Below are 25,385 nucleotides of genomic sequence, written 5' to 3'. Positions count from 1 at the left end.
TAGAAAGCATCATAGCACAGAGACGGCACTGGTGAAAATTACTAATGACCTTCTAACTGCTTCAGACAAAGGACTTGGCTCCGTACTTGTCTTACTAGATCTTAGTGCTGTTTCAACACTATTGACCATAGCATCCTGTTACAGAGACTGGAACCTTTTATTGGCATTAAAGGAATAGCGTTAAGCTGGTTTGAGTCTTATCTATCAAATCGATCGCAATTTGTTCATGTTAACGATTAATCCTCCAATCCTCTACAGCTATCCGTGGTGTTCCACAAGGCTCGGTACTTGGACCAATTCTATTCACCTTATATATGCTGTGCCCTACTACGCTCCGCAACGCCCCACTACGCCCTGCTATGCCCCGTAATGCCCTGCTACGCCCCACATCGCCCCGCTATGCCCTGAACTGCTACAACTACTTTTCTAGTCATAGTTCCACTATTTTTATTGTTACTATAACTGCCACTGTTCATCATTCCAACTGCTGTAATTATTATGAATCAAATTTCTCCATATCTGTATATCTGTATCAGTGTCTGTGTCCAAACCGGCAGCGACAGATGCCACCCATAAAGAGCCTGGGTCTGGCCGAGGTTTCTGCCTAAAGGAAGTTTTTCCTCACCACTCGAGGTTGCTGCCTAAAAGGAATTTTTTCCTTGCCAATGTTGCACCAAATGCTTGGTCGTGGGAAATTGTTGGGTCTTTGTAAATTATAGTGTGGTCTAGACCTACTCTATCTGTAAAGTGTCTTGAGATAACTTTTATGATTTGATACTATAAATAAAATTGAAATTGAAATGAAAATTGATTTAGTAAACCAGCATTTCAATCTGTACTTGTACTATGGCAACTGCACAATGCTTACCAGTGATGTTGTATGGTTTCAGCAGGTCTATCTGTAGGTATGGACTTTGTGTGTTGCTAGTGTGTCCCTCAGGGCTCCGCTGTGGTAGGTCCTTATATTCCTCAGGCTCTGGACTCCAGCCCTGCAGATACATGTTTTGCAGATTACATGTAATGTTAATGTTGCATGTTAAAGACTTGCAAGCGATACTTTCATTAGGACTGTTGTATAAATACAGAGTTGGTGATGTAAAGAGGAAAATACTGTGCATTGGCAATACAACACCATGTCATTGAGTCTTTGTCAACCATAGTTATTTGGTTTTAAAGCACTTTCGCATTTTTCTGGCGTCTCCCTTAGAGATAGGGTGAGAAGCTCAGTTATCCGTGAGGAGCTCGGAGTAGAGACGCTGCTCCTTTGCGTCGAAAGGAGCCAGTTGAGGTGGTTCGGGCATCTGGTAAGGATGCCCCCTGGGCGCCTCCCTAGGGAGGTGTTCCAGGCACGTCCAGCTGGGAGGAGGCCTCGGGGGAGACCCAGGACTAGGTGGAGGGATTATATCTCTAACCTGGCCTGGGAACGCCTCGGGATCCCCCAGTCGGAGCTGGTTAATGTGGCCCGGGAAAGGGAAGTTTGGGGTCCCCTGCTGGAGCTGCTACCCCCGCGACCCGACCCCGGATAAGCGGATGAAGATGGATGGATGGATGGACCATTGAAAATGATGATGCAGAAGAAACGAGATTGCAATTCATCTTGAGGTTGGACATACATGTCTGCATCAAAGTTTATGGCAAGGTGTCAAGTCTTTTCACTCAAACCCAAAAGTGTAACACTGCTGCTGACACAAGAGGTAAAGTCAAAGGATCACCAAGGACATTCAGATTCATCCCCAGGACACCTTGAATGTCTGTGCCAAATGCCATGGTAAAAAAATAAATTGTAAATGTTACAGTCTGGAGTGGTCTAGGTACTGACTGACCGACCAACCAACCAACCAACCAACCAACATTGCCATCCCTTGAGCCTTGAACCTTCAGGCCCAGGAGACCATGTTAGCATTTCAGTGGTCAGAGGCAGAAAGAGCACATGACGAGTGTGAAGAGCAGGCATGGTCAGTTAAAAAAAACACCAGAGACACAAAGTAACACCCCAAATCCCAGTTTTTTTTTTTCATAATATGGGCACTTTAAAAACTTGAATAAATTTAAATTTAGTAAAGAAATATTTTTTTGGAGCTAGTGGGGATTTAGCAACGTGGCTCAAAGACATTTCACCAGGATGAACAGTATAAAGTCTGGTCGTATTGTATAAATCTATCGGCAAAGTGTACTGTACCTGGAGGTCCCTATGGGGGTCCCACCAATGGAGGCGACCTGCCTCAGGGGGGTGACCAGTCTGCTGTGACGAGGCACTGAAACTGGAGGCTGGGAGAGTGTGAACACCCAGAGGAACCCAACACTCATCTGAACAGAGGAGGAGAGGAGTTGAGATTCCAAGAAAAAAATATGAGTGGAAATAGATAAACCCTTGAATAATAATCATAGATGCTTAATAAAAGCGCATATGCTCTATAGAGCTTATAAAGCTATATACCTGTGAAATGGCATGAGAAAAACACAAACCTCCAGGAGGAAGTGGATATGTGGGAACTAGAGGTGTAGTGTCTTCTGCTGGCTTGGTGGTCACAGTGACAGGGCTTATTGTCACAGGGATGTTGTCAATTCCTTCTACAGAGTAGTTGTAGAATAAAAAGATTAATGTCATAAAACACTCACTTTATTATCGCAATGTTTGCAAGAATGAACTGGACCTTATATCTGTAGTGGCTGCAATTTTCTTGTTAAGGAACTAAATGAGTAGGATCTTTATATAGATTTTGTTTTACTAATCCTCTCTTTTCATCTCATTTTCTTCATCTTTAAAAGCTCTTGACGCACCTTTAAGTTCATACAAAAGTAAAAATACTACTACTACTACTACTACGGTTACATATTCTGGCACAAAACCCTGAGCAATTTCTATCAGGTTTGAGATGTTTGACTCCGCAGGTAGTGTTTGATATACTGTTGGGTCTCTTGTCAACTACCATTTTCTTGTTTAGAGTTTTCTTTAGCAGGTACAGTAAATGGTAAAATGTGGGATATGTCTGTGGTCAGAAGAACAGGGGAGCAAGGGTTCCTCTCTCTGCACTGGATGAGCAGAAGATGTGAGCTTTTCTTGATACAAGCAACCTTAGAAAAAAGGACATGTATGGACAACAAGGAAAATAAAACACTCCCTCCAAGGGGAGGGACAAATAAAAAAGGATTCTTTCTATCATTTAATGGGATCAACGTCATCTCTGACATTAATGATCACTCAGTGGCAACATTAGTAACCATGAAGTGCAGTAAGTGGTTTATAATGGGTGAATGGAAAATCTTACGTTCATCATTAAACAGGAAGATATTTATTTAGTGTAGATAGCAGAACAACGGTTATGATTTTACCTTGGCAGTAACAACACCTGTCTCCATCTCCAGGCACCAGACTTTGGCCCTGCAAAAACAAAAGAACATTCACCATTTGACTCAATCGTACGTGTTGTAGAGTTGCTATGAGACACAATTATGTAGAGGAAAAGCAAAGGCTGCAGAGGAAGCAGAGCTGTGGAAAATGGCGGGGTGAATTTGGATTGGACTGTTTACATGAGATAAGATTAAAATACAGATGCCTTTAAGCACATATACTAACATACTCAAATGAATATGCAAATGTACCAATGTACTGCATCATATTTCTGTAAGACATGGGGACAGACTCAAGCATATACAGTAAGTGCAGTCACTTGAATAACAACACACACGCACTTATAATCTTACCTGTGGACATCCACTGACAGCGTATGGACAGTAGGGGGAACACTGCACTGTAAGGTTGGGCAGACAGTGACATAACTGGCAGTGGTCTGACCTCCATCTGTCTCCCACAGCATGGGACTGACCCTGGTACTCACACTCATCACAGGGGTCTGTCTGGCACCTACGCACACACACACACACACACACACACACACACACACACACACACACACACTCAAAATGTATACATGAGTAATGGAATGCATGTGTGTTTGCTCATAAGTGCATGGTGTTAGACACTAAGACAGTGGTAGTAGTGGAAAAGTCAAGTAGTAGAGACATTAAAAGTAGTTAACAGTCCCATGAGGAAAGGGCTACATACCGGCGGGCTTTCCTGTAAATTCCTCTACACATTCTCCCGTCTCCATGCTTGATGGGGTTGTTTGGGCTGCGGAACGACCACTGGACACTCTGAACACCACAGGGCCCCAAACACTCTCCCCACTCAGACCATGATGACCAGCCACAGTCCACTGCATTATTACAAAACTCACTGTGTAGGATTGCTCAGGCTTTAAGGTAAGAACAATACCCAGTTTGTGGGCAAAAGTCAACTGTGGATTTGATGTTGATCTTGAAATGAAACAACATATGTATCTTGTATTTGAAATACTCACCTGAACAGTCTGGGTTAGGCTGGCATCTCTGAGGCCTTCCTCTCTCACAAACACAAATTTCACAGTCCACCTTCATCTGCTGGCCAGGCCAGTAGTGCACACCTGCCACCTCACACACACACTCCTCTGGTAACACACATTGTTGCTTATGGCTCATCACCAGGCCCTCTGGACACCAACAACCTGGAGTTAGGGACAAGTTGATTGTGAGAAAAAGTCTTGTGAGAGAAATGTCAAAATTAACTTGACAATTTTAAAATGGCAAGAAGCAACCATTTATTTTAGAGCACAAGATCTTCCAGATTTCTTCTGACTGACCTGAGGAGCAGGGTGCTATTGAATCACAGGTCGTCCCACTGCTGATGTGGGCACAGGACACTGGGCAGGGAGCACAGCTGTGTCTCACCAGCCCAGTGGGACAGCTGGTGTTGGCACATCCATCGTCAGGACAACGCTCTGGAGTAGGATGGGGGAAGAAAAGGAGAATAGTTTTATTTTTTTTTTTTATCGTTTATTCCTTCTTAGCATTCACACTTTCTTTACTACTCTTCAAATTTTTTGTTCAATTTTTGCATTTTGAAACAGCACTATCATATGAAAAATACATTGCCAACATTTTAAGATTACATAAATTTCTATCAAGAGTTTCTTTTAATAATAATTTCTTTATTCATAAAAATTATATGCAGATTGATTTGGTCGAAAAACATCTGTTCTTACTAAAACGGCAATATTTTCTCTCTTATCTCTAGTGTCCTGTCACTTATTATTGTACAAGACAGTAATTTCTATCCATTCTGACCAGTGTTTTTTATCCAAGTCAGTATTATTTATTTCAGTTCAACGTTAGTTACAGACAGCTCTTACTGATTTCCATGGGTAGGTTGGATGGTCCAGGGAGCTGGGAACAGTCTTGGCCTCCGTAGCGAGGAGGGATGCAGCCTCTGTGTCTGACCTGCACTCCACCACATTCGCTAGAACAGTTCGACCAGCTCGACCATGGCAGCCACTGACCATCCACTGGAGAGGGGAAGAAAGAGCATCACAATTTAGAAACAAATACTGTACTTTTCTTCTTTTAGCTCATGTCCATCTCCTTACCAGGGCATGTAATGTTGAAGCACTGCTGCCTCTGGAAGTCCTGTCCCCGACAGTGGCGCAGTGGATCTCCTGGAGGGCAGGTTCTCTGCCTGCTCATGGAGCCTGTACCACAGGAGGTGCTGCAGGGGCTCCACGGACCCCAGGAGCTCCAGCTTCTACAGTCCTGCTCATCAGTCGGGACTCCAAGTGGTGCTAGTGAGGAGTCTGGGCAGTCTACCACACCATTACACACCTAAGTAATAGAGTGTGGTTAGTGAACAGGAATGTATGTTAGGGGGAAGCCCATTGTTGCTGCTTTCATTAATTTATAATATATGTTTTCTATAGTGCATACCGATGATGACTAAACAAGATGACTGCTAATTAAAGGTCCCATATTGTAAAAAGTGAGATTTACATTACACTTTTTTTATTATAAATCAGGTTGAGTTGCTATATTAATACTGTGAAAGTATCAAAACTCTCAATCAACAGAGAAATGCACACAGCCCGTATCCAGAAACTGTGCCGAGGACTGTAAGGTTGTGATGTCACAACTTCACTATGGTAGAAAGTGCTGCTATAGTGCCGTTACAGTCATTCCCTGGGTGCAATGACGGTGCAGACGCTGTGAGCGTGGATGCGGAAGACCCAAAAAAGTTGACCAATCAAAGAAGACTGGGCTTTTTTGGGAGGGGGGCTTAAAGATACAGGTGCTTAAAGGTGCAGTAGGTAAGCCTTCTAAAACTCCCTGTCTGTCATATCTGCTGAAACTGACCCTATGTTCCAGTAGAACTACACGAAGCAGGTCATTTAAAAAAAAAGCCTGTAGTGCGATTGTGTGTCTAACTGCGTGTCAATCACTGCTCACACACACGCATTCATTCTCCCTTGTGGGGGGAGGGGCTTAGGAGAACGCTTTGGGCTTTAGCAGAAAGGGGGGAGGGACTGAGAAGTTGTTGATGTTCAAATTTTTGTCCTGGATCTTCGCAATCCTACCTACGGCACCTTTAAACGGATCGTTTCAGACAAAGGGTGAATACAGGTATATTCAGACAGACAGTATGAGAAAAATGAAAGCATTTAAACATGTTCTAGTAGAAACCCAAAATAAAAATATGAACTTGAAAATGAGCATAATAGGTCCCCTTTAAACCATATAATCATATGTTTTTTGTTTTCTTAATTTTTAAAAGGTAATCATTTTAAGTAAAACAATTTTTTTTAAAACAGCAATATGCAATAATTTTAGAAACTTTCTGGACAATATAAAACTGTAATTATTTCCAGGCCTTCACCGCCTGTGAGGAAATCCTGTCCAAATACACAAAAGTGCTAGTAGAAGATGATGCAATTATGCAATGCAACAACTGGAACTTCCTCTATATGGTACAAAAGAGCATGTTATCATTATTCTTACCTATTCAATCACCCACTACTAACTAAATATGTAAAGCTTGGCTTGCTGGTGGAGGATATCATGTCAGTCTTAGACGTACCATGTTAAAGGGGACACAGGCTCCATCCATACAGGTAAATTCCGGGCAGAGGACAGTGGTGTTCCTAGTGCCAGGTGGCACTGGTGAGACGGTTTTATCTGGACAGAGCAAGATTTCAAAATTATTATTAAACATGTCAAAGATTACAAGATCTGTCACCATCAAATTTTGTGAATATGGTAGACTGGGATGTTCCCTGCCTTCAAGTTTCCTTCCTTTATTTCTTCCTCTCTCTATGCTTCCCTTTCTTCATTTCTTCTTTTGCTTTTCTTTTGTATTCCCTGTATTCCTTTGTATACCTTCCACTCTTTGAACACAACAATGAACATTTTGTAAGGTTATCTGTAGTCCATGCTCCATGTCTTCAATCTATCATCGCTTCTATTCTCACCTCTCTCGTCTCCTTAGCTCATGAGAACTCACCACACAATAACTCATCCTCGCCACGTGGACAGTCTGGAACGCCGTTGCACACTTGCGACATGTTCACACAGGTGCGGTTGTCACATAGGAAGCTGCCTGGACAGGGAGGTATTCGAGTAGAGCCTAGTATTCAGCGAGAATTATTGTCAGTGTCCATTCACACGTTTTTTAAACAAAGACTGTCTGTTGCCTGATGACATGAATTTTTTTTGTCATTTTGCACCTTTCCATTTGTATTAAAATTAACTTACCACAGTTGTCAATACTCTCGTCTGAGGCATCCCTGCAGTGTGGGGTTCCGTCACAGAGCTGCTGGTAGTCCACACACTGGTCCCCACTAAGACAAGGCACCTGGCCAGGGCCACAGGGGGCGTTACACTCATGCTCATCACTACCATCCATACAGTCTGTTTCCCCATCACAACGCCAGGCCTTAGGCACACACTGCCAACCAGTGGCACAGCTGAACTCATAGGACCTACAAGCTGGAGAAACAGGGGTGTATAAGAGAAACACTGAATACTGAAAGAATATCCTAAAATCTCTGAATCATGACTATCCTTACCTGGAGTTGGCATAGTTGGGGTGACAGGTGAGGGTGACGGTGTTATGATAACAGTGTAGCAGTTGGTTCTGTTCTCATCCTCTCCACTTGGACAGTCTGTTATTCCATCACACAACTTTGTGGTGGCAACACATGTACCGTCACTACAGGCAAACTGGTCAGGAGCACAGGTCACTGCCAGTAACAAAAAGGATGACATTTGATCACGGATTTAAACCATGCAGAATGGCTTTGGGCAAAAACACATTTAACTCATAGCCAACACAATTAAATGCTGTATGAATATGTGTACCTTTACTTGGACAGATAGCTTCGTCTGTTCCAGAGGGGCAGTCTCTGTGTCCGTTACACACTCTGTCTGCAGGGACACACAGGTCCCCGGGGCACTGAAACTCCCCTGGTGCACACACACACCTATAACCAGCCAAAACATTTAGATTATGATTATGATTACCATTAGTCATTTATTTGATGTAACTTTCTTAAAATATTGTTGAGGGTCTCCGATATTGGTAACCTTCAGGACAAACTCTTCAAAGCATATTCATAAATGCGAGTCCATTTAACCATTGACACTCCCAAATACCAACATTCAGCAGATCTAAAAACACACCCCCTCTCATCACTGAGATCCCCACAGTCATCATGTCCATCACAGCGGTGGAGGTAGAGAATGCAACGTCCTCCGGCGCACAGGAATTCCCTCTCATCACACACCACTCCGCAGTCTGGACCAACAAAAGTACAGTTCATCACATAGTAACATACATTCCGTAGAGAAAAGTAATCATGCAAGTACGCCCACATGTAAAAACACAGAAAACAAGACACAATTTACTAAATTGTTTAAATAAGGCTGTGCTTGATTACATTTGCTGACAAAGCACCTTACATGATAAAGTCTGCGAATAACAGTACCTTGCTCAATAGAGTTTTTGATAGAGCACCTTTCTTTGATAAAGTCATGTAGACAGTTTTTTGTTTGATAGTTTGTCAATAAAGCTGACTTTGTATTGTGTATATTGCTGAATAGAGTGATAGATTACCTTGCTCATCAGACCCATCAGCGAAACCACAGTCGAGCCGTCCGTCACACACACGGCTGGCTGGCAGGCACTTTCCATTGGCACACTGAAACTCCCCCGGTGGGCACAGGGGGATGGGGGTGGCAGGTCCGCAGAAGTCTTCATCTGATTGGTCACCACAGTCTGGGTGGCCATCACAACGCAGAGCCAGGTTCAAACATGGTCCGCTGTAGAGATTCGGGTCAATTCACTCTATTCACTACAGGGATTTCATTCTAGCAGCAAAGTGCAAAAAACATTTGGCAATCTGTTGGAAGTTAACATGCTGATGTTTAGCATGTAATTTCACATTACCAAGTTAACATTCTGGGTTGTAGCTTACATGTAATGTTAAGGTTAAAATATTAGTGTGATAATATGCTAGCATGCCAACACTTACATTCTAAACATTGTTCAACATGCCTGAGCAGAGCCTTTAAAGCCACAGTTAGTAACTTTAAAAAAAAAAAATGTTACATTTGCAAACTGTCACTATATTTTGACAGTATGGATCAAGATTCTGTTACTGCATTGCCTGTTTCAGAAAACATATATTTAGTGGGCGCCAGGATAGCTCAGTTGGTAGAGCAGGCGCCCATAGTATAGAGGTTTAGTCCTCAATGCAGAGGGCCCAGGTTCAACTCTGGCCTACCAGCCCTTTGCTGCCTGTCTCTCTCCCCTTTCATGTCTTCAGCTGTCCTATCAAAATAAAGGCCTAAAATGCCCAAAAAATAATCTTTAAAAAAAACAACAACATACATTTAGTGTACTGTTTAGCTGTTAAATGAGGAAGTTTGCTCCAGACGTTCAGCATGACTTCATGGTTGATTCATCATCGTATCTGATCTTAATTCCCTAGTTACTAGTCTTCCTTAATATATCCACACATAGAAATTGTGCATGGTGATAAACTAAAGTGAGTTTGGATTCACCTTGGTGTGCTGGTACAGCGGAATTGATCTGGAGAGCAGGTGGCTGGGCAGATCTCATCTGAACCGTCGCCGCAGTCATTCTCGTTGTCACACACCCACTGGGAGGGGATGCAGCGCCCCCCTGCACAGGTAAACTCTGATTCCAGACAGGGTGGGGGGGCAGGAGGGCAAGCCACACCTTTACACTGCCACACACCATCCTCACAGGAACTGGACACACAAAGGCAAAGAAACCCCTCTGACTTCAATTTTGATTGTTATAGGAAAGGGAGTGTAATATACGTTCATAAGCATTTCATTTGACTGACCAGTTTTGGCAGTGTTGAGTGATGGTAGTTCCAGGTGGAAACATGGAGCCCTCCCACTCACATGGACACTTAATGGGAACTACACAGCTGTCGCCTGTAAAACAGAAAACATTGACAATTCTTCTTCAGCTTTGCCAGTTGTAAGGCAAGAAAGTCCTGAGGCTGACTCAAGACAAAAATAATAATGGGCTCATTAAAATCGAGAGACTTTCTTTTATGCCATCTTGTTTGCAAATTTGACATTTTGCTATGAGGGTAGAATGGCGGCAATCTTCATGGTGTGTCCAAAACAAAAAGGGTTCATCTGCTAGGAAGCATGGAAGTGTTCAGTGGATTCTGTCCATTATATTTTGATGTTCTGGCCTATTGGTGGTGCCAGAGAAAATATCAAGGAGTCACCAAAATTCATCCTCTGGAAATTATGTATATACACATTGACAATTTCAAGGAAAACCTACTTTTGCAGATACCTTGTCATGGTCTAAGGCTGCGTTCAGACTGCCTGCGTCGGCCATCAGACAGTCCGGCAAAAACGTCTATCCGGTTCAGGTCTATCCATTCATTTTGAATGGGTGTAGTGCGTTTAGGTAAAAAAACGCAGTGGACCTGGGGGGAAAAGTTGAAACTGACTCAACTTTTGAAGAAATGCAACCCCACGTCACGCTGCGCTGGCCAATCATGTAACTGGAGATCAGACTTGTCGGTGTGTTTTGAGCTGTGGTTTGAGGCGGTGTAAGAATCCCATACAGTATAGTCTCGCTTTGCCAGACCCCCCTCCACAGCGCTGCAGAGGAAGGTCTGTCTAGTCCACACAGCATTCCGCGATGGGAGAAAAACGTGCTCTGGTTTATTGGCATTTCTGTAAACTAGGGCTGTTAAATGATTCTTTTTTTTTAATCGCAATTCATCGCTGAATTTCTATAATTAATCGGGATTAATCACATATATTATCACATGATTAAAATTCTATTATTTTGCATTTCAGAACTGTTTTTAAGTACATATTAACAATGGAAAGCAATTTTTACCAGTGTATCTTGATTGGGAATCAAATGAATGCAAAGAAAGTTACTTTATGAACTTGATTTTAAGATTTGTAATTATTTATTTACTGTAAACAAAAGAAAAATGTGTGAATCTGTCATTATTGCACAATTCCTCCAAGTCCCTAACTAAAAAACTAAAACTCCCTATCCTTACCAGAGTCAATCTATTGTTTAGTAACTCCTAAATAATGTTGATTCCTCACTGACGTCCAGTGATCAGCGGTTAATGAGACAGAGTTTGCACTTTGCAGCAGTTCCAGTTTAGCTGCTTTCTCCGTGTCATACAGGCTGTGTGTGGTGAAACTACTGTCCCCCTCGACGGCAACGAGACAGGTCAACCGTAGTACGTCTTTAAGACCTGAGTCCTCTACGATGCTGACAGGTCTGCAGTTAGTTGCCAACCGTTTCGCAAGAGCTGTAGTCATTTTTTGGGATTTGGTTTCATCCGCAGGTTGGCAAGTAGCACTCTCCAAAATACTGCTTTACCTGAGTGGGTAGCATGCTAGCGGGTAGCATCACGTTAACTGTACTTCTATGCTTAGCTCTGTAGCTGGTAGCTCCAGCTTGACGTGCTTCAGTGATATTTTAACTCGGCTTTACACAACGTGCATGTGGCTTTGACTTGTCTACGAGCCGTCCGGGAGTTTTGGAAAATAAAAAGCTCCATTCAGAACTGTGTTGCTGCTGTCTTTCCCCATCATGCCTGCAGCCTGCAGCAGGAGGAAGTATCGCAGCTTGATGAGAAGTAACGGTGCTGCAAAGGGTCAAAATAGTAGCCTGTTAGGCACCACGCAAAGCCGAGTGAAGTGTAAAATAAATTAATAAATGCCGGCATGCGATTAATGCGATTAAAAAAAATGAATGCGTTATGCTCGGCCCTTAATCGCATCGCATTAATGCTGACAGCCCTACTACAAATCACAATCATCTTGGGCGCCGGACGGAGCCACGGTGCCTCTGCAAAATAGCCTCGGGATGGAACTTGTTTTGGTGGAACATGTGTACGTTCAAAAGTAGTTTTAGTCGTGCAACAGAAAACTCAGATTGGACAGATAGTCTAGCTAGCTGTCTGGATTTACCCTGCAGAGATCTGAGGAGCAGTTAACCATAGTAATTTTAAATTCCAACAAAAAGAAAGCGGAAGGTAACGGACATCCAGCCGAAAGGAGTGACATCCGGTGGAATTTCCGACAGCAACGGAGCATTAGAAGCGAATCTGACGATCCGTAAGTAACACAAATATGTACTTATAAGGTAAGTACAGTATATACAAATGCTACTCCAAAGTGTATATCACCCTCTGTGGTTGATGATTAGTTTGGTAAATCTGGCTTACCGTGTCGGACCGTGCTAGCAGGGCAGAAGCAGCCCTCCACACAGGACAGAGCGCCACACTGAGTGTGTGGACTCTGCTGAACACTGGGACATGATGGAGAGCAAGCCGGACCACAGGGATCATACACCATCCCATTCTCACATTGCAGAGCTGCAGTGAATAAAGGAAACAGACTATAAAATAAAAAATACAGCAAGACCGGGTTAGAAAACAAAGGTTACAGAAAAACAGGAGTAAAGGTGCACGTGCTGAAGATTGACTGTGTGAGTGTGGGCATGTGTGGGCATTGCGAGTCTTTGACATACGACAGAGCTCTTGGGACCTCCAGCGGATGTAAACCCCTCTGCGGTTACACTCTTCAGCATAGGCAGCAATGGCTGTACAGAGACACTCACAGTCCCCACCTGAGTCACAGCTAAAACACACACACACAAATGAATGATGTTTGATGATAAAATATGAACATTACATACTTTCTATTCAAGATAACCCTGTACACTTTTTACCACTAGTAGCAATGTTTTGATGCTCAAATATATAACTGTTTGTGTACAAGCACGCTTATGAAGAAGCTCATATGAAGAAGCACATGCATGCTCATGCACGAGAAGATGGAGAAAAACACATTTCTGCTGATTGAAGGACAGTTATGCATATTCCCAGTTGGTGGCAGAAATGAACCACAAATGTTACCAATATATCAATAAACAGAAGAAGAGGCATCCCATTTTGAAACTTAACAAAGTATGTTTTAAAACATTAGAAAAAAAATTAATTCAACATGTTTTTTAGAATTTTAAAAAGGTACACATCTCTTCCGACTACACCTCGGATAAACATGAAAATATATACATATATATATATATATATTCTTGAAGCTGCACTTTCATATGGCTCTTTGTAGTTTGGCTTATTTAAAGCTAATGTACTTGCACTTACTACTTGTTGTCTGGAGTTTGCACCTTCAGGGTTGAAATCACTTAATTGCAAGTCGCTTTGGATAAAAGCGTCAGTTAAATGACATGTAATGTAATGTAATAATTTGTAGGATCTTGCTAAAAAACAATGTATAGACCCGTACAACAATAATCCCTCTCAATCATCACTTATGACGTACTAGAAGTGTTTAAAGGTGTCTGTATCTGGAGAGACCCTGCCCTCTGCCAGTATTTGCTCTTTTCTTATTATTTTGTTGTACGTGGGACGTTTATAGGCGTCAGCAGAGAGCCTACGGGCCCCAAGTGGGCGTGTATCCCCCAGCAAATAACAGTGTGCAGGGTCTTATACTGACGCACGAGTCACCCAGAGGAGACCTTTGCTTTGTGCTGTCGGTCGGTGTGTCTGTTTATCCGACACACACACATGAAAGAAAGCCATTTCTTTCCACTGAAGCATCATGCATAGAGCACAGATACTGTACACAGTAGATTACATATTTTCAAAAGATAATTTCGAGAAACTGAAGTACGGTGTAGATTAGCGCTGTCACTCACCCACAAGCGTCAAAGACACACCAGTCATAATACTGCTGGAAAGGCACTTCAGGGTGGCACTGAGAAAAGAGCTCCTGAGTCAGTACGGCACACCTTTTTCTGGCCCAGGTCACCCTGTGGGGGTTCAGCTGAACAACACAAGGAGAGAGAAGTTAGTTTTCTTTGGCTTGTGTGTGTATGAGAAAGAGGGAGCAAAAGATAGTTCATCATCAAAACTGAGTTTGCAACAATGTGCCTGTATTGAACTCACAGCACAAGGGTCTTGGAGGTCCTGGTCTGTCACGTCAGGGCAGGAGGGGCTGACCTTCCAGGAGTTACCAAACAGCTCTGCTGTAGACTCCACAATACCCTGCCGTGTAGTAAAGTCATTCTCTGTGTCCCCATCAAAGTTACCGCACAGGCCCCCGACCCGACCCCGCAGGTGGGCTTCCAGACGCACATATACACGCATAGCTGAAGACAACATGTGGAATGCCAACAACATTACCACTGATTTGTTAAATAAGTCAAGTTAAATAACCTTAAAGCCTCAGACAAATGCTTGGACAACTATTTGCCTCTAAAATACATTTCTACAATAAAAATGGCTTATCTATACAAAATTAATATTTTGGCAATAATAAGAAAGCCATATAAGGATTAATGAATAAGTAAAAAAAATAAAATGACTGCCTCACAGTTGTATGCCTCCGCCACCAACCAATCAAGTTGCAGTTTACATCCATGTGATATGAATACAATATGTAGTGAAGACTTTAATATGTAGTGAAGGAATTTGATAAAAAGGTATTTTTGGGCGAAATGTAAGTTTTCAATATATTTAACTTATACCATTCCAGTGAATAATTTCCAGTGAGAAACATGCTGTCTTAATTTTTTGCAGACGAGTACAGAGGACTGATAGTGAGCTTCGTCACGTTGTGCGACGACAATCACCTGAAGCTCAATATCAGCAGACCCAATGAGCTGCTGGTGAACTACCAGAGGAACAGGATGAAACACAACGTTGTAGGCATGACAGTAGACAATGCTACAAATTCTAAAATGTGGATGCTTCACACACATCTTCAACCTGGCAGCACAGAAGAGCTGCCATCTTTTCAATGTGGGCCCTCAAGATTAGTGTCACTAATTCAGTATCCGACCAAATGTGAAATATGATCAAGGTCAATCTCCCCTTCTATTCCTGAGTTATGGCGTTGAATAATGACTAGAAAAGTGTTTTTGCAGAACATTGTGATATCACAGTGAAGTTGACCTTTGACCTTTTGGATATAAACTGTCATCACTTCATCATTTTAGGCATTTGTGTAAAATGTTGTCATAAATTCTTGAGTTATGGCCATTCACATGTTTTGTAATGTTATAGTGACCTTGAACTTTGACCTTTGACCACCAAAATCTAATCAGTTCATCCTTACAGTACAGGTGGATGTTTGTGCCAAATTTGAAAAGAAAAAAACTCCCTCAAGGCCTTGAGATATCGCATTCGCAAAAATGGGACGGACATTCGGACGGACGAGCAGACCGAAGGCATAATGCTTCCGGCCATGGCACGGAGGCATAAAAACAACATCCACAAACAAATGACTAGAAAGACACATGACACTGAGCATGAAAGGGTTTAGTGAGAGATTATTTAAGGTTGTAGAAGTTGATGTGTGTGTATCTTACCTCCATCCCATAGCAGAGTGACCCCCAGTTGGGAGGAAAGGGAGACAAACAGGCCGACTCTTTCCAAAGTCAGACCACTGCCATTGTAAGACTTTGGCAGACTAACTGGCATCCCATTTACTGTCACAGCTTTACCTGAAGGAGAGAGACAATACAGCTTACCTCCTATTACTTCCTACCATCATCCTCTGCTTCCCCTATCACACCATCCCTCCTACCTCTCAGCAGATGTATGACGGTATTTCCCAGGCTGAGGGTGACCGACTTTGTACAGGTGACGCCAGTGCTCCCGCATGGCACATTCTCTGCAATTACACTGAACAAACCACTGCTCTCCCTTGCCAGCACGTATTGACAGTCGCCCAAGAAAGAGTAACAGCGGCCGTCGAATGTCACATAGTGCGGGTCACCTGTTGCCACGCACACACCGGCACAGGCGGACTTGCTGCAGTGCCAGCGGCGCTCCTTACAAACACTGCAGGAATGAATGAAGTATAGTTAAGATACTGTAATTAAATGTTAAAGGGGTGTGGTGCAATGAGATAACTGCATACATTACCATGTGTTACAGTCTTTGGTGATGGTGTCATTGCTGTAATAAAGTTGACCATTATGGTGACATGGGCACTCATCTGGCAGAACACATTGATCCCCCTGAGGTAAACCGGGGAAGACATGATGTGCATTAGTAAAAACACAGCCATAAGAGGTCATCACATTAGGGGTCTATCATCTGTGTTCACTAATTAATCAGACACAAATCAACCCTATATAATGTCTTATCCAGGGTGTTCAACAGCAATGGTGCGATAAATGAGCTGGCATTCAGGCATACTGTAGTTCCAACTCATTTCTTGTGTAATCTTGAGGGTTTGCATGAGACAAAATTCATTCCCCTAGACATGTGTCCGTTTGGCTGTAATACTCTAGCCTTGTGAGACCGTCTTGATCTCGCGAGCTCCAGTTTTCCACTCGCAGATCAGTCTGGCATCTTGAGACAGAGAAAATTTGGAGCCGTTCGCCAAACGACCGACCAATCAGCGTTGGTTTTGAGGCGGGTTTAGGTTAGAGATGTTCCGATACCGATACTACCTAAAACGCTGGTATCGGAAAGTACTGGAGTTTATGCACCGATCGAATACCACATAATAAAGCCCTAAAGAATATCTATGTTAAAGTAGTTTATTTATGTTCTTTTTCCGTTATAACTGACTGTCAAACTGCAGAATAACAGAAAGTTCTGTGGCGTTCATTGTTTGTGTTTGTTCATGTTTCACAAAGAATTTAACCTGAGCCAGACCAACAACAAAGATATAAATCATATCACATCCATACAGGGATAGTAGTATACAGTTGTTAAAACATAATCAAATATTTTGATATGACACACTGGTATTGGATCGGTACTCGGTATCGGCCGACACGCAAGTTTAGGTATCAGAATCGGTATCGGGAAGCAAAAAATGGTATCGGACCATCTCTAGTTTAGGTGTGACGCAACGAGAAGCGACTGTTCAGTCTAAACAACATGGCGGCTTCCACGTATGAGATGAGCGTAGCCATCGCGCACATTTTATCAGAATTAGAAAGTATTCCTTCATTGAAAGAAGAGCAAGAAATGGCACTGGAGGCTTTTCTCGGAGGAAAAGATGTTTTTGCTTTTCTCCTGACTGGTTTAGGCAAGAGTTTGATATATCAACTGGCTCCGCTAGTCGTGAAGAAAATTAGCCTCGTGAGACCGTCCTGATCTCACGAGCTATCTGGCGGAGTCAGGTTAGTGATAGACAGATGGTTTATCCAATCAGCTAACTACTACCTAAGTATTTTCACCCCTTCCCAAAAGTGCCGAGCAAATGCGAAGCAATCCATCTGGCGGAGTCAGGTTAGTAATACTCCTCCAGCAGCGTGAAACGCCCCCTAAAAAACAGTACATTTAAGCTTATGATGTAATGACACATGTCATAATTAACAAAGCTAAATGGACCAGAAAAATTTAAACTGAAGGTACAAAAGTATTTTCTTCTATTTAACGCAAAAGAATCCTGTGCATTCAGTAGAATGATAGTTCTGGACCATGTTAAACCTTTTTATAGCACAAGCTAGTGGGAAGAAATTGCCAGCCAAGCTTCATCAAAAAAACAACACATCCAAATATACCTCTCAGTTATTACCTCCTATTACTCAAAATATAACCTTTCAAACACTACGTTATAGCGTAAACCTGCTCTTTTATTATTATAACAGTGGATTAAATGTCACTGATGGAAGGTGTCACTTGTATTGTTATAGACAAACCAAAACCCTGCAGAGAAATTATCACCACTAACATCATAAATCACACTGTGATAAGACAGTAGTCAGTTTACATTAGCGTCTAGTCTTTTAGCTTAGGCTAACATTATTATTTTGTTTTACACCCACGAATTTAGTGTTTTTGTTCAGTCCCACTGCTCTATCAACCTTGTTTCATTTCCAGCCGAAGCAGGTAGCTGTTTGCAGCGAAAACGTTCAAATAAATCAACTGTCAACCTGTCTAACGTTGACGCCCAAACATCAAACAGACAAAGTTAGCAACTAGCTAGCTAAGGTAAAGTTAGAGGGTGAACATAGCGGAGCATTTCGTAGCTTGCGTTGAAGAGCTAGCTAGATATTTTTCCCCTTGGGAGTTGTGGAGACCAAAACTGAGACACAGCCATCTTCTAACCGTATACAACTATATTCTCAGAAGGCGAAGCACTGCTACTTGGGCGGAGTGATTAGCGCAACACCTGAAAAGCCCCGTTGTTACTCTCTGCTCCTCACCACGGGGCTTCTCAGGTGCTGTGAGCAAATCACTCCACCCAAGTAGCAGAAGTTGCAGTGCTTCGCCCTCTGAGAATATAGTTCCCAGTATGGTTAGAAGATGGCTGTGTGTCATGTGACCTTGTTATTTTTACACGCTGTGAATAGTCACAGCGTGTAAAAAATAACAAGGTCAAATCACAACATGTAAATAGGAACATGTTGGCGTTATTTTGTCACTTATTGGGAGAAGTAGACTAGATGGAGCCGGTTACCTCCAGGATCTGTTCTAAGCACGGAGATGAGAAGGGTATGTATGGACTTATCTAACTCTGGGGGATACGGTGAGTAAGCTAAAGTCCCAAAAAGTCGCCGTGTTCCTTTAAGGTGACTCAATTGAGTTATTTATTTGGGAAATTGTGATGTGGCCTGCATTGTTGTAAAAACTTAATTTGAATTATGTTGGGCACTTATCATTCATTTTCTGCCAGTTACAGATAGGCCTAGTTTAATCTGTCTGGTGGAGCCTGCTAACAGACCATGCAACTGTAAGTATTCTTAATACTCCACAGATAGTTCATAATGGATTAGAGAAGAGAAAACAAGATGTTTTACATTTTCCTTACAGGAGGATGATGATGACACATTGTCAGCTGCCACAATGGAAGACACAGAGTGGCCTATTGAGGTTTACACCTTACATCTAACAGTCTAACTGATGGTGTACCTTGATAAAACTTAAACCTTATTTCTTTACACAAAGCAATGCTGGGGATTATGAGGAAGAGGGGCCATCCAATTCCACAGCCCAACTTGGCTCTCTAAGATGTTTAGCATTGGCCCATGACTTACAATAAAATTAAAAAGGCCTGGCACTGTGAAATTCTTTGTAATGTTGTGTTCATATAGTTCTCTGTGAAACAGCTGTACAAGGTGTACTTGGAGAAAAATATTTTTTTTAAAAGGTGATCTTGCTGCAGATGAAAAAGAAATACAACTGCTAGAACATCAGTTAAAGGTGGGTGAGGTGGATGATTACTTGTTTCAACAACATGACAAATATTAAGTACTGCATTTGTACTTGTAGGATAGCCTATATATTCATAAAAAGACTTCATAAAAAAAGTCATACATTTTTTTTTAACACAAGGAGGTAGACTATAGACTATATAGACTATAACACATTGGGTTATAAGGGGGAAAGAAAGTCTGGGTTAGTTGGGAAAAAAAAAACTGCTAGCGAGCAGGTTAGGATCAGAGTATGTTGCCATAGTAACTGACTCAGAGTTAAGCTGAACTGGCTTTGTGAAACCGCAAACCCAGAGTTTGCATCAACTAACTCTGAGTTTTCACACTGAAATGGGGCCCCAATGTAACGCGAATGTCTGTTGAATGTGTGAGCAACTGTTTGTTTACGACTTTAATGGCTTTATCTGTCTAGTGATAATATGTCAATTTTGTGTTTTCAGCTTCTCTGCTACCACACGTGGCTAAATGAAAGAATACATGCAGGTTTGATCAAATAACTAGGAACTTTTTCATTAAAGATATTTAGGTTTAGCTTTACCAGTTGCTGGCTCCTGGTATTGTGCGTATGCTAGCTCACTGTATGGTTTACTCGAAAACTGCAATTGAACAGAGCCTTGTTAAATGTATTAACTACACCTGTGCTTTGCCTACTATGGCAAGTCAAAATGTCTTCTATCTTTCACAAAAACATATCATTCATCCCATATCCGATTAGAGACCAAAATTTAAGTTTTCACTCACTAGTAGCACAGTTCCTCGGGGACAGACACAGCCAGACAGGGGCTCTCTGCAGCTTGGCAGGGGAACACTGGACTCCGACTGTTGGCCAGGAGGGTCCAGGCTGGAGCAGGTGAGGAGGCAGGAGCGTGGAGAGTAGACCAGAGAGCCTGGACACTGGTTCACCTCCTCACAGTGCTCCTCAGTGCAGTTAAACTGCCCTTGCTCACACACACTGTGAAGGGAGAGGAGAAAGAGAGCAGAATAAGAGCTGTCATTGACTGAAAGAAATTAATTGTATGTCAGGTGGGCATGAAAGGCTATTAAACCTTAATGACTGTTTTAGCAAAAATCATGTTTGTATTTAAACAGTAGTGGATAATATATATATATAATATGATACTGAATCTCTGCTGCCTTAAGAAGAGTTAACTTGGGATCATTCAAGTTTCACTTTACACTTATTAAATTCTAAAACGCAGATGTAACTGTATTTGGATGTACATTGGCTCTTGCACTATATATATTCACTGAGTACCAATACTTATCTGTATGTCTGGTGTACACTTGCATAGACTTGTTGACTCTGCTGCTATTCATCACAACAGTGTCACTTCATCAGCACCACTCACTTTATCAAGTCATTTTGTCTCCAAATACTCTTATATAGTCTCTATTTTCCTTCTATTTTATAGTAGTTTATGCGCCTCTTTTATTTATTTCTGTTACTTTCTATACTTATCTGTATTCATTTCTGTTGTACTGCTGCAACAACCGAATTTCTCCACTGGTGATCAATAAAGGTTTATCTTATCTCATGTAAAATGACATAAGACAGCAACAAAATGTGCTATGAGGTGTGATGAAAACCATTTCACTGGAGTTAACAGCCAAGGCTTGTCATTGAAGTTTTCCTCATAGCAATGAATCAGGGACAGTGCAGGGGCCAATCTCAGCAGTTTCAACACAGCAGTTTCAACACAGTGAAAATGAGTAATGCAAAGAGAAAAAATTAATAAGTAACTTTCTAGCACTACTACTTTGTTAGTAAGTTATTAAGAGATGACTCAAACCAATAGAGTGATGATCAATGTGGTTAGTGAAATGCAGAGATGCAATGACGTCAACCTATCCTGTATCAGGGAGCATGAGCAGAGAGGTTTCATCAGAGTTCTTGCACTATAGGGACTCACTGAGGGATATCATGCTCTCATATACCTATACAGTTTGCCGTTTAAGTCATTCAAACACACATTCACACTCAGTGCAAGGCAGGCAATTCTTTAAATAGGGTATACGCTTAAAGCTACTAAGTGTAGACGTTTTATGTGATTATAGCATTCGATTTTACATTACATTACATGTCATTTAGCTGACGCTTTTATCCAAAGCGACTTACAATTGCTATATATGTCAGAGGTCGCATGCCTCTGGAGCATCTAGGGGTTAAGTGTCTTGCTCAGGTACACATTGGTTGATGTATCACAGTGGGAATCGAACCCAGGTCTCCCACACCAAAGGAATGTGTTATATCTACTGCGCCATCACCAAAAAACACCAAAATACCAAAATACATCCTAACAGGGCAATGGAATGAAATTCAAAAATTCATAATAAAAAAGCTATGTACCATGTACCTTTGGGTTAGGGTTATTATAAAACAATAGTACACAAACAGACAGTGACAACTAACCTTCCACATTGTCCTCAAAGTCAAACAGTGACAGATTTGTTAATACTTAGCAGACTAACTGGACCTTCTATAAAACAGTTTATTTCATTGACTTAAGACTTTACAGCACTTGATCTGAGTAGATTTAGTCTCCCCATGGGATCAAAGCTCATTCAAAAGTACCAGAACCATGCTCATTAAACTGTGCAATTATTATATTGTAGCTGTGCTCTACTGACAATAGGGGAAACATGCTTACACCCTCTGATTCTTTATCACAGTTACCTCAAGATAAAAGCAACACGTAGATAGACATGAAAGTTTTTATGACGTGCTGTAAAAATATCATCTTTGCAGTTGATTTCAGTAAGAGCTTGCCCTAAGTTAACCGCTACCATGATGTTTACTTTCTACAAGTTTAGTATGTCTGCTTCCTTTAGTTGCAAGAGTACTACATCTGTGCAGTGATGTTAATATTTAACCTAACCGAAATTCTGCCATTACGAGTCAAAGAAGGTTCTGTGAAATAAGCGGATCTAAGTAGCAACTAGAAAACTTGAAATTGTGGTTTGGTTTAGTTTTTTCTGTTGCCTTTTATTTTTTGATTCAAAACCGGATTCAACAAATGTTTCAAACCTAAGACATGCAGTGTCTAAGACTAAGACGAGTAAGAAGTAGGGGTGGGACAAAAAATCAATATGGCAATATATCATTGTCCTTTGTGCAATATGAGGATCGATACGCTGGGGCCAAATATTGATATTTAAATAAATAAAATAAGGCATGCTAAATAGATTCCCTGCTCCCAGTGTCGCTTCTTCATGGCCCCTAGAGGTGGTGTTTTAACAGATAAATGAGGGAAACATGAACAGAAGTTAACTGGCCAAAGAGAAAGAGGTTTTCAACAGGATGGCGGACATCAGTTGAGGAAAATAAAAGATGTTTAAGTCCAAAGTCTGGATCCACCCTATGATTCCCACCCTAGTAAGAAATTGAGTATTTTAGCTAGGAAGCGCCTGATTTGAACACATTTGTGAAACCTCAGCCACAAGCTGTTCCCTTCTACATACCAGGTGTTACAGTTGTTTTGAATAACAGCTCCAGCCTGGTACGTCTTGTCTCCTTGTACACAGGGGCACATAGTGATGGGCACACACTGGCCCTGGTGGTCCTGCACTAGTCCTGGTTGGCACTGGCAACCTGGAACACACATCCTAAGACCCGTTCCACCACCACCAGCATCGCAGCTCAAGTGGTCTGAACAGGAGACCCCACAGGCATGACCACATTCCTGGTACACCTGACCCCCCGAACACTGGACCGCTGGGACGACAAGAGAGGAGGAAAGATTTTGAAAAAAGGTAAAATTGCTTGGTACAGTTTGCGATTTTTTTGTGTGGACAAACTCCATACAGTATTACCATTGTAACCTGTAACCACTTAACTAATGGCCTCCAAACTTACGACAGAAGGTGTGATTGCGCCAGTTGACGACAACGCCCTCCTGTGCACAATGTCGGGCGTAGGCAGTGAGGATGGTGCAGTGACTGGTCCTCTGTGGAACACAGCCACAAACCTCCCACACACAGAGACGGAAATAGGGCTCCCTCTCCACCACGTCATGACACATCTACAAAATCAGAGGGGGAGGTGCATGTGTGAATAAGGGAGAGGGAGACAGACTAAGATGAACTCACTCCTAAAATAGTTTAACATTCAATAATTAATTCAACCTTTATTTATCCTAGAGAGATCATTGAGGGGCGACCCTCATTTTCAATGTCATCGAGTCAGATTACAAAGACAAAAACAGAACAACAATCATAAGAAATATAGAAAGACAATAAAACATTCGGAATTGGAAAATGATTTGATAAATAAATTAGGATAATAGGGATGCAAAAGAAAATACAATTATTTAAAGCAGTAACAAGTAGAAGTTTGCAGGTTTAAAACCAGATTTCTAAATTGTCCAAAAGGCGTTGGGTACACTTAAACTAAAAGCAGTTTTTCCAAGTTCAGAGTGAGCTTGTGGAATATGAAGTAGAAGCCTGTCAGCAGAGCGAGTCTGATAAGTTCTGTAAGATGTCAGTTTTCCAATAAGAGCCTCATAGGTAAATAGATACCAGTGAATTTCACATCTTTCTTGGAGAGAAGACCACCCAATACAATATGAAATACAATGATGTGTACCAAAGGCATGACCAGTTATGATTCTCAAGGCAGAGTGATAGACTGAGTCCAAAGATTTAAGAGTTGAAGATGATGCACCACAGTTCAAGACATCAATGTGAAATTTGAAGGAGAGCTTTTTGTCAATCCAGATGCCAAGATATTTATATTCTGTGACTCTCTCAATCGGAGGTCCATTCATAGTGGAAATATTAAGGTTAGAATAATCTATAGCTCTGGATCTGGAAGAAAGCATAAACTTTCTTTTATCAGCGTTTAGTACAAGTCTTAGTTCTTTAAGAGCCTCTTGCAGAATATTAAAGGAACGCTGTATGTTTTCAATTGCTAGATGAACAGAATCAGCAACATAATACAGCACTGTGTCATCCGCATACAGATGGGCATGACAGTTTACCAAAGATGAGATTGTATTATTGATATACATGGTGAAAAGAACTGGACCTAAAATTGAGCCCTGTGGAACACCTTTTGTTACTGATAAAAACTCTGAATTGTAGCTTCCCAGTTTATCAGATTGTTGTCTCTCTGATAGGTAGTTTTTAAACCATTTACACGCATGAATAGCAAAGCCAAAATTATGCAACCACTGCAAGAGCAGGCAATGATCTACAGTGTCAAAAGCTTTGGAGAGATCAACACACTCCGTGCAAAGTATACCTGAAAGACGTGGCTTTGTATGACGGAGCACACTGTCTCTGCGTACTGTTTCCTCTGGGTGTATGTGGTGCAGGGGTCAGGTGGAGCTCCATAAGGTAGAGTACAGTGCTCTGTTGTGAATTTGCTTGTAAACAATGACACACTGTTCTCCACGTCGCCTTCAGGGGTGGTAAAGTCATCATGCTGGTTCCAGTTGAGCGTTCCACACAGTCCGCGCACCTTAAATACAGCATTTCAAACTCTTAGCTGAAAGAAATAACTCAATGGCACAAGTGCAAGTTCTCTAGTTAAAAAGAACCACTTTGGGACTCAATAAGTGAAAGAACCATATAAGGTGTGAGGGTCACCTTATCTGCGAAGCCAGGTTGCAGGGTGATGAGGGCCAAAGGTCCATCTAGGTACCAGAGCAGCTGGGCTCCAAAAGTCTGGATGAGGAGAAATGAAGAGGAGACCCTACGCACAACCAGGTCCCCAGTCACCACGGGCAACGGCTTGCTCAGGCCATTCAATGTCACTGTACCTGGAAGCAACAATACCAACTGTAAGTAATCAGAA

The 25,385-nt window shown here is 41.9% G+C and overlaps 1 protein-coding gene across 1 annotated transcript in view; it reads right to left on the bottom strand.

The window, feature by feature from the left end:
* sspo (SCO-spondin) overlaps positions 1-25,385 on the bottom strand; it is a 101,063-nt gene that overhangs the window by 59,739 nt on the left and 15,939 nt on the right. The window contains exons 14-44 of the mRNA XM_078281153.1: positions 25,178-25,350; positions 24,831-25,049; positions 23,445-23,610; positions 23,051-23,303; positions 20,333-20,543; positions 16,341-16,435; positions 16,000-16,256; positions 15,782-15,916; positions 14,358-14,560; positions 14,108-14,235; positions 12,920-13,029; positions 12,615-12,764; positions 10,233-10,326; positions 9,925-10,134; positions 8,975-9,180; positions 8,542-8,656; positions 8,221-8,342; positions 7,929-8,102; positions 7,615-7,848; positions 7,364-7,486; positions 6,941-7,038; positions 5,463-5,694; positions 5,229-5,381; positions 4,680-4,817; positions 4,362-4,544; positions 4,067-4,217; positions 3,706-3,865; positions 3,334-3,382; positions 2,467-2,571; positions 2,180-2,307; positions 869-989 (exon numbers count right to left, since the gene is read on the bottom strand). Of these exons, the coding sequence (XP_078137279.1) occupies positions 869-989; positions 2,180-2,307; positions 2,467-2,571; positions 3,334-3,382; positions 3,706-3,865; positions 4,067-4,217; positions 4,362-4,544; positions 4,680-4,817; positions 5,229-5,381; positions 5,463-5,694; positions 6,941-7,038; positions 7,364-7,486; positions 7,615-7,848; positions 7,929-8,102; positions 8,221-8,342; positions 8,542-8,656; positions 8,975-9,180; positions 9,925-10,134; positions 10,233-10,326; positions 12,615-12,764; positions 12,920-13,029; positions 14,108-14,235; positions 14,358-14,560; positions 15,782-15,916; positions 16,000-16,256; positions 16,341-16,435; positions 20,333-20,543; positions 23,051-23,303; positions 23,445-23,610; positions 24,831-25,049; positions 25,178-25,350 (4,896 nt within the window). The remainder of the gene's footprint in view (positions 1-868; positions 990-2,179; positions 2,308-2,466; positions 2,572-3,333; positions 3,383-3,705; positions 3,866-4,066; positions 4,218-4,361; positions 4,545-4,679; positions 4,818-5,228; positions 5,382-5,462; positions 5,695-6,940; positions 7,039-7,363; positions 7,487-7,614; positions 7,849-7,928; positions 8,103-8,220; positions 8,343-8,541; positions 8,657-8,974; positions 9,181-9,924; positions 10,135-10,232; positions 10,327-12,614; positions 12,765-12,919; positions 13,030-14,107; positions 14,236-14,357; positions 14,561-15,781; positions 15,917-15,999; positions 16,257-16,340; positions 16,436-20,332; positions 20,544-23,050; positions 23,304-23,444; positions 23,611-24,830; positions 25,050-25,177; positions 25,351-25,385) is intronic.

This window comes from Sander vitreus, chromosome 22 (assembly GCF_031162955.1).
Source record: "Sander vitreus isolate 19-12246 chromosome 22, sanVit1, whole genome shotgun sequence".
Classification (NCBI taxonomy): Eukaryota; Metazoa; Chordata; class Actinopteri; order Perciformes; family Percidae; genus Sander; species Sander vitreus.
This window is presented reverse-complemented; position numbering and strand designations above follow the sequence as displayed.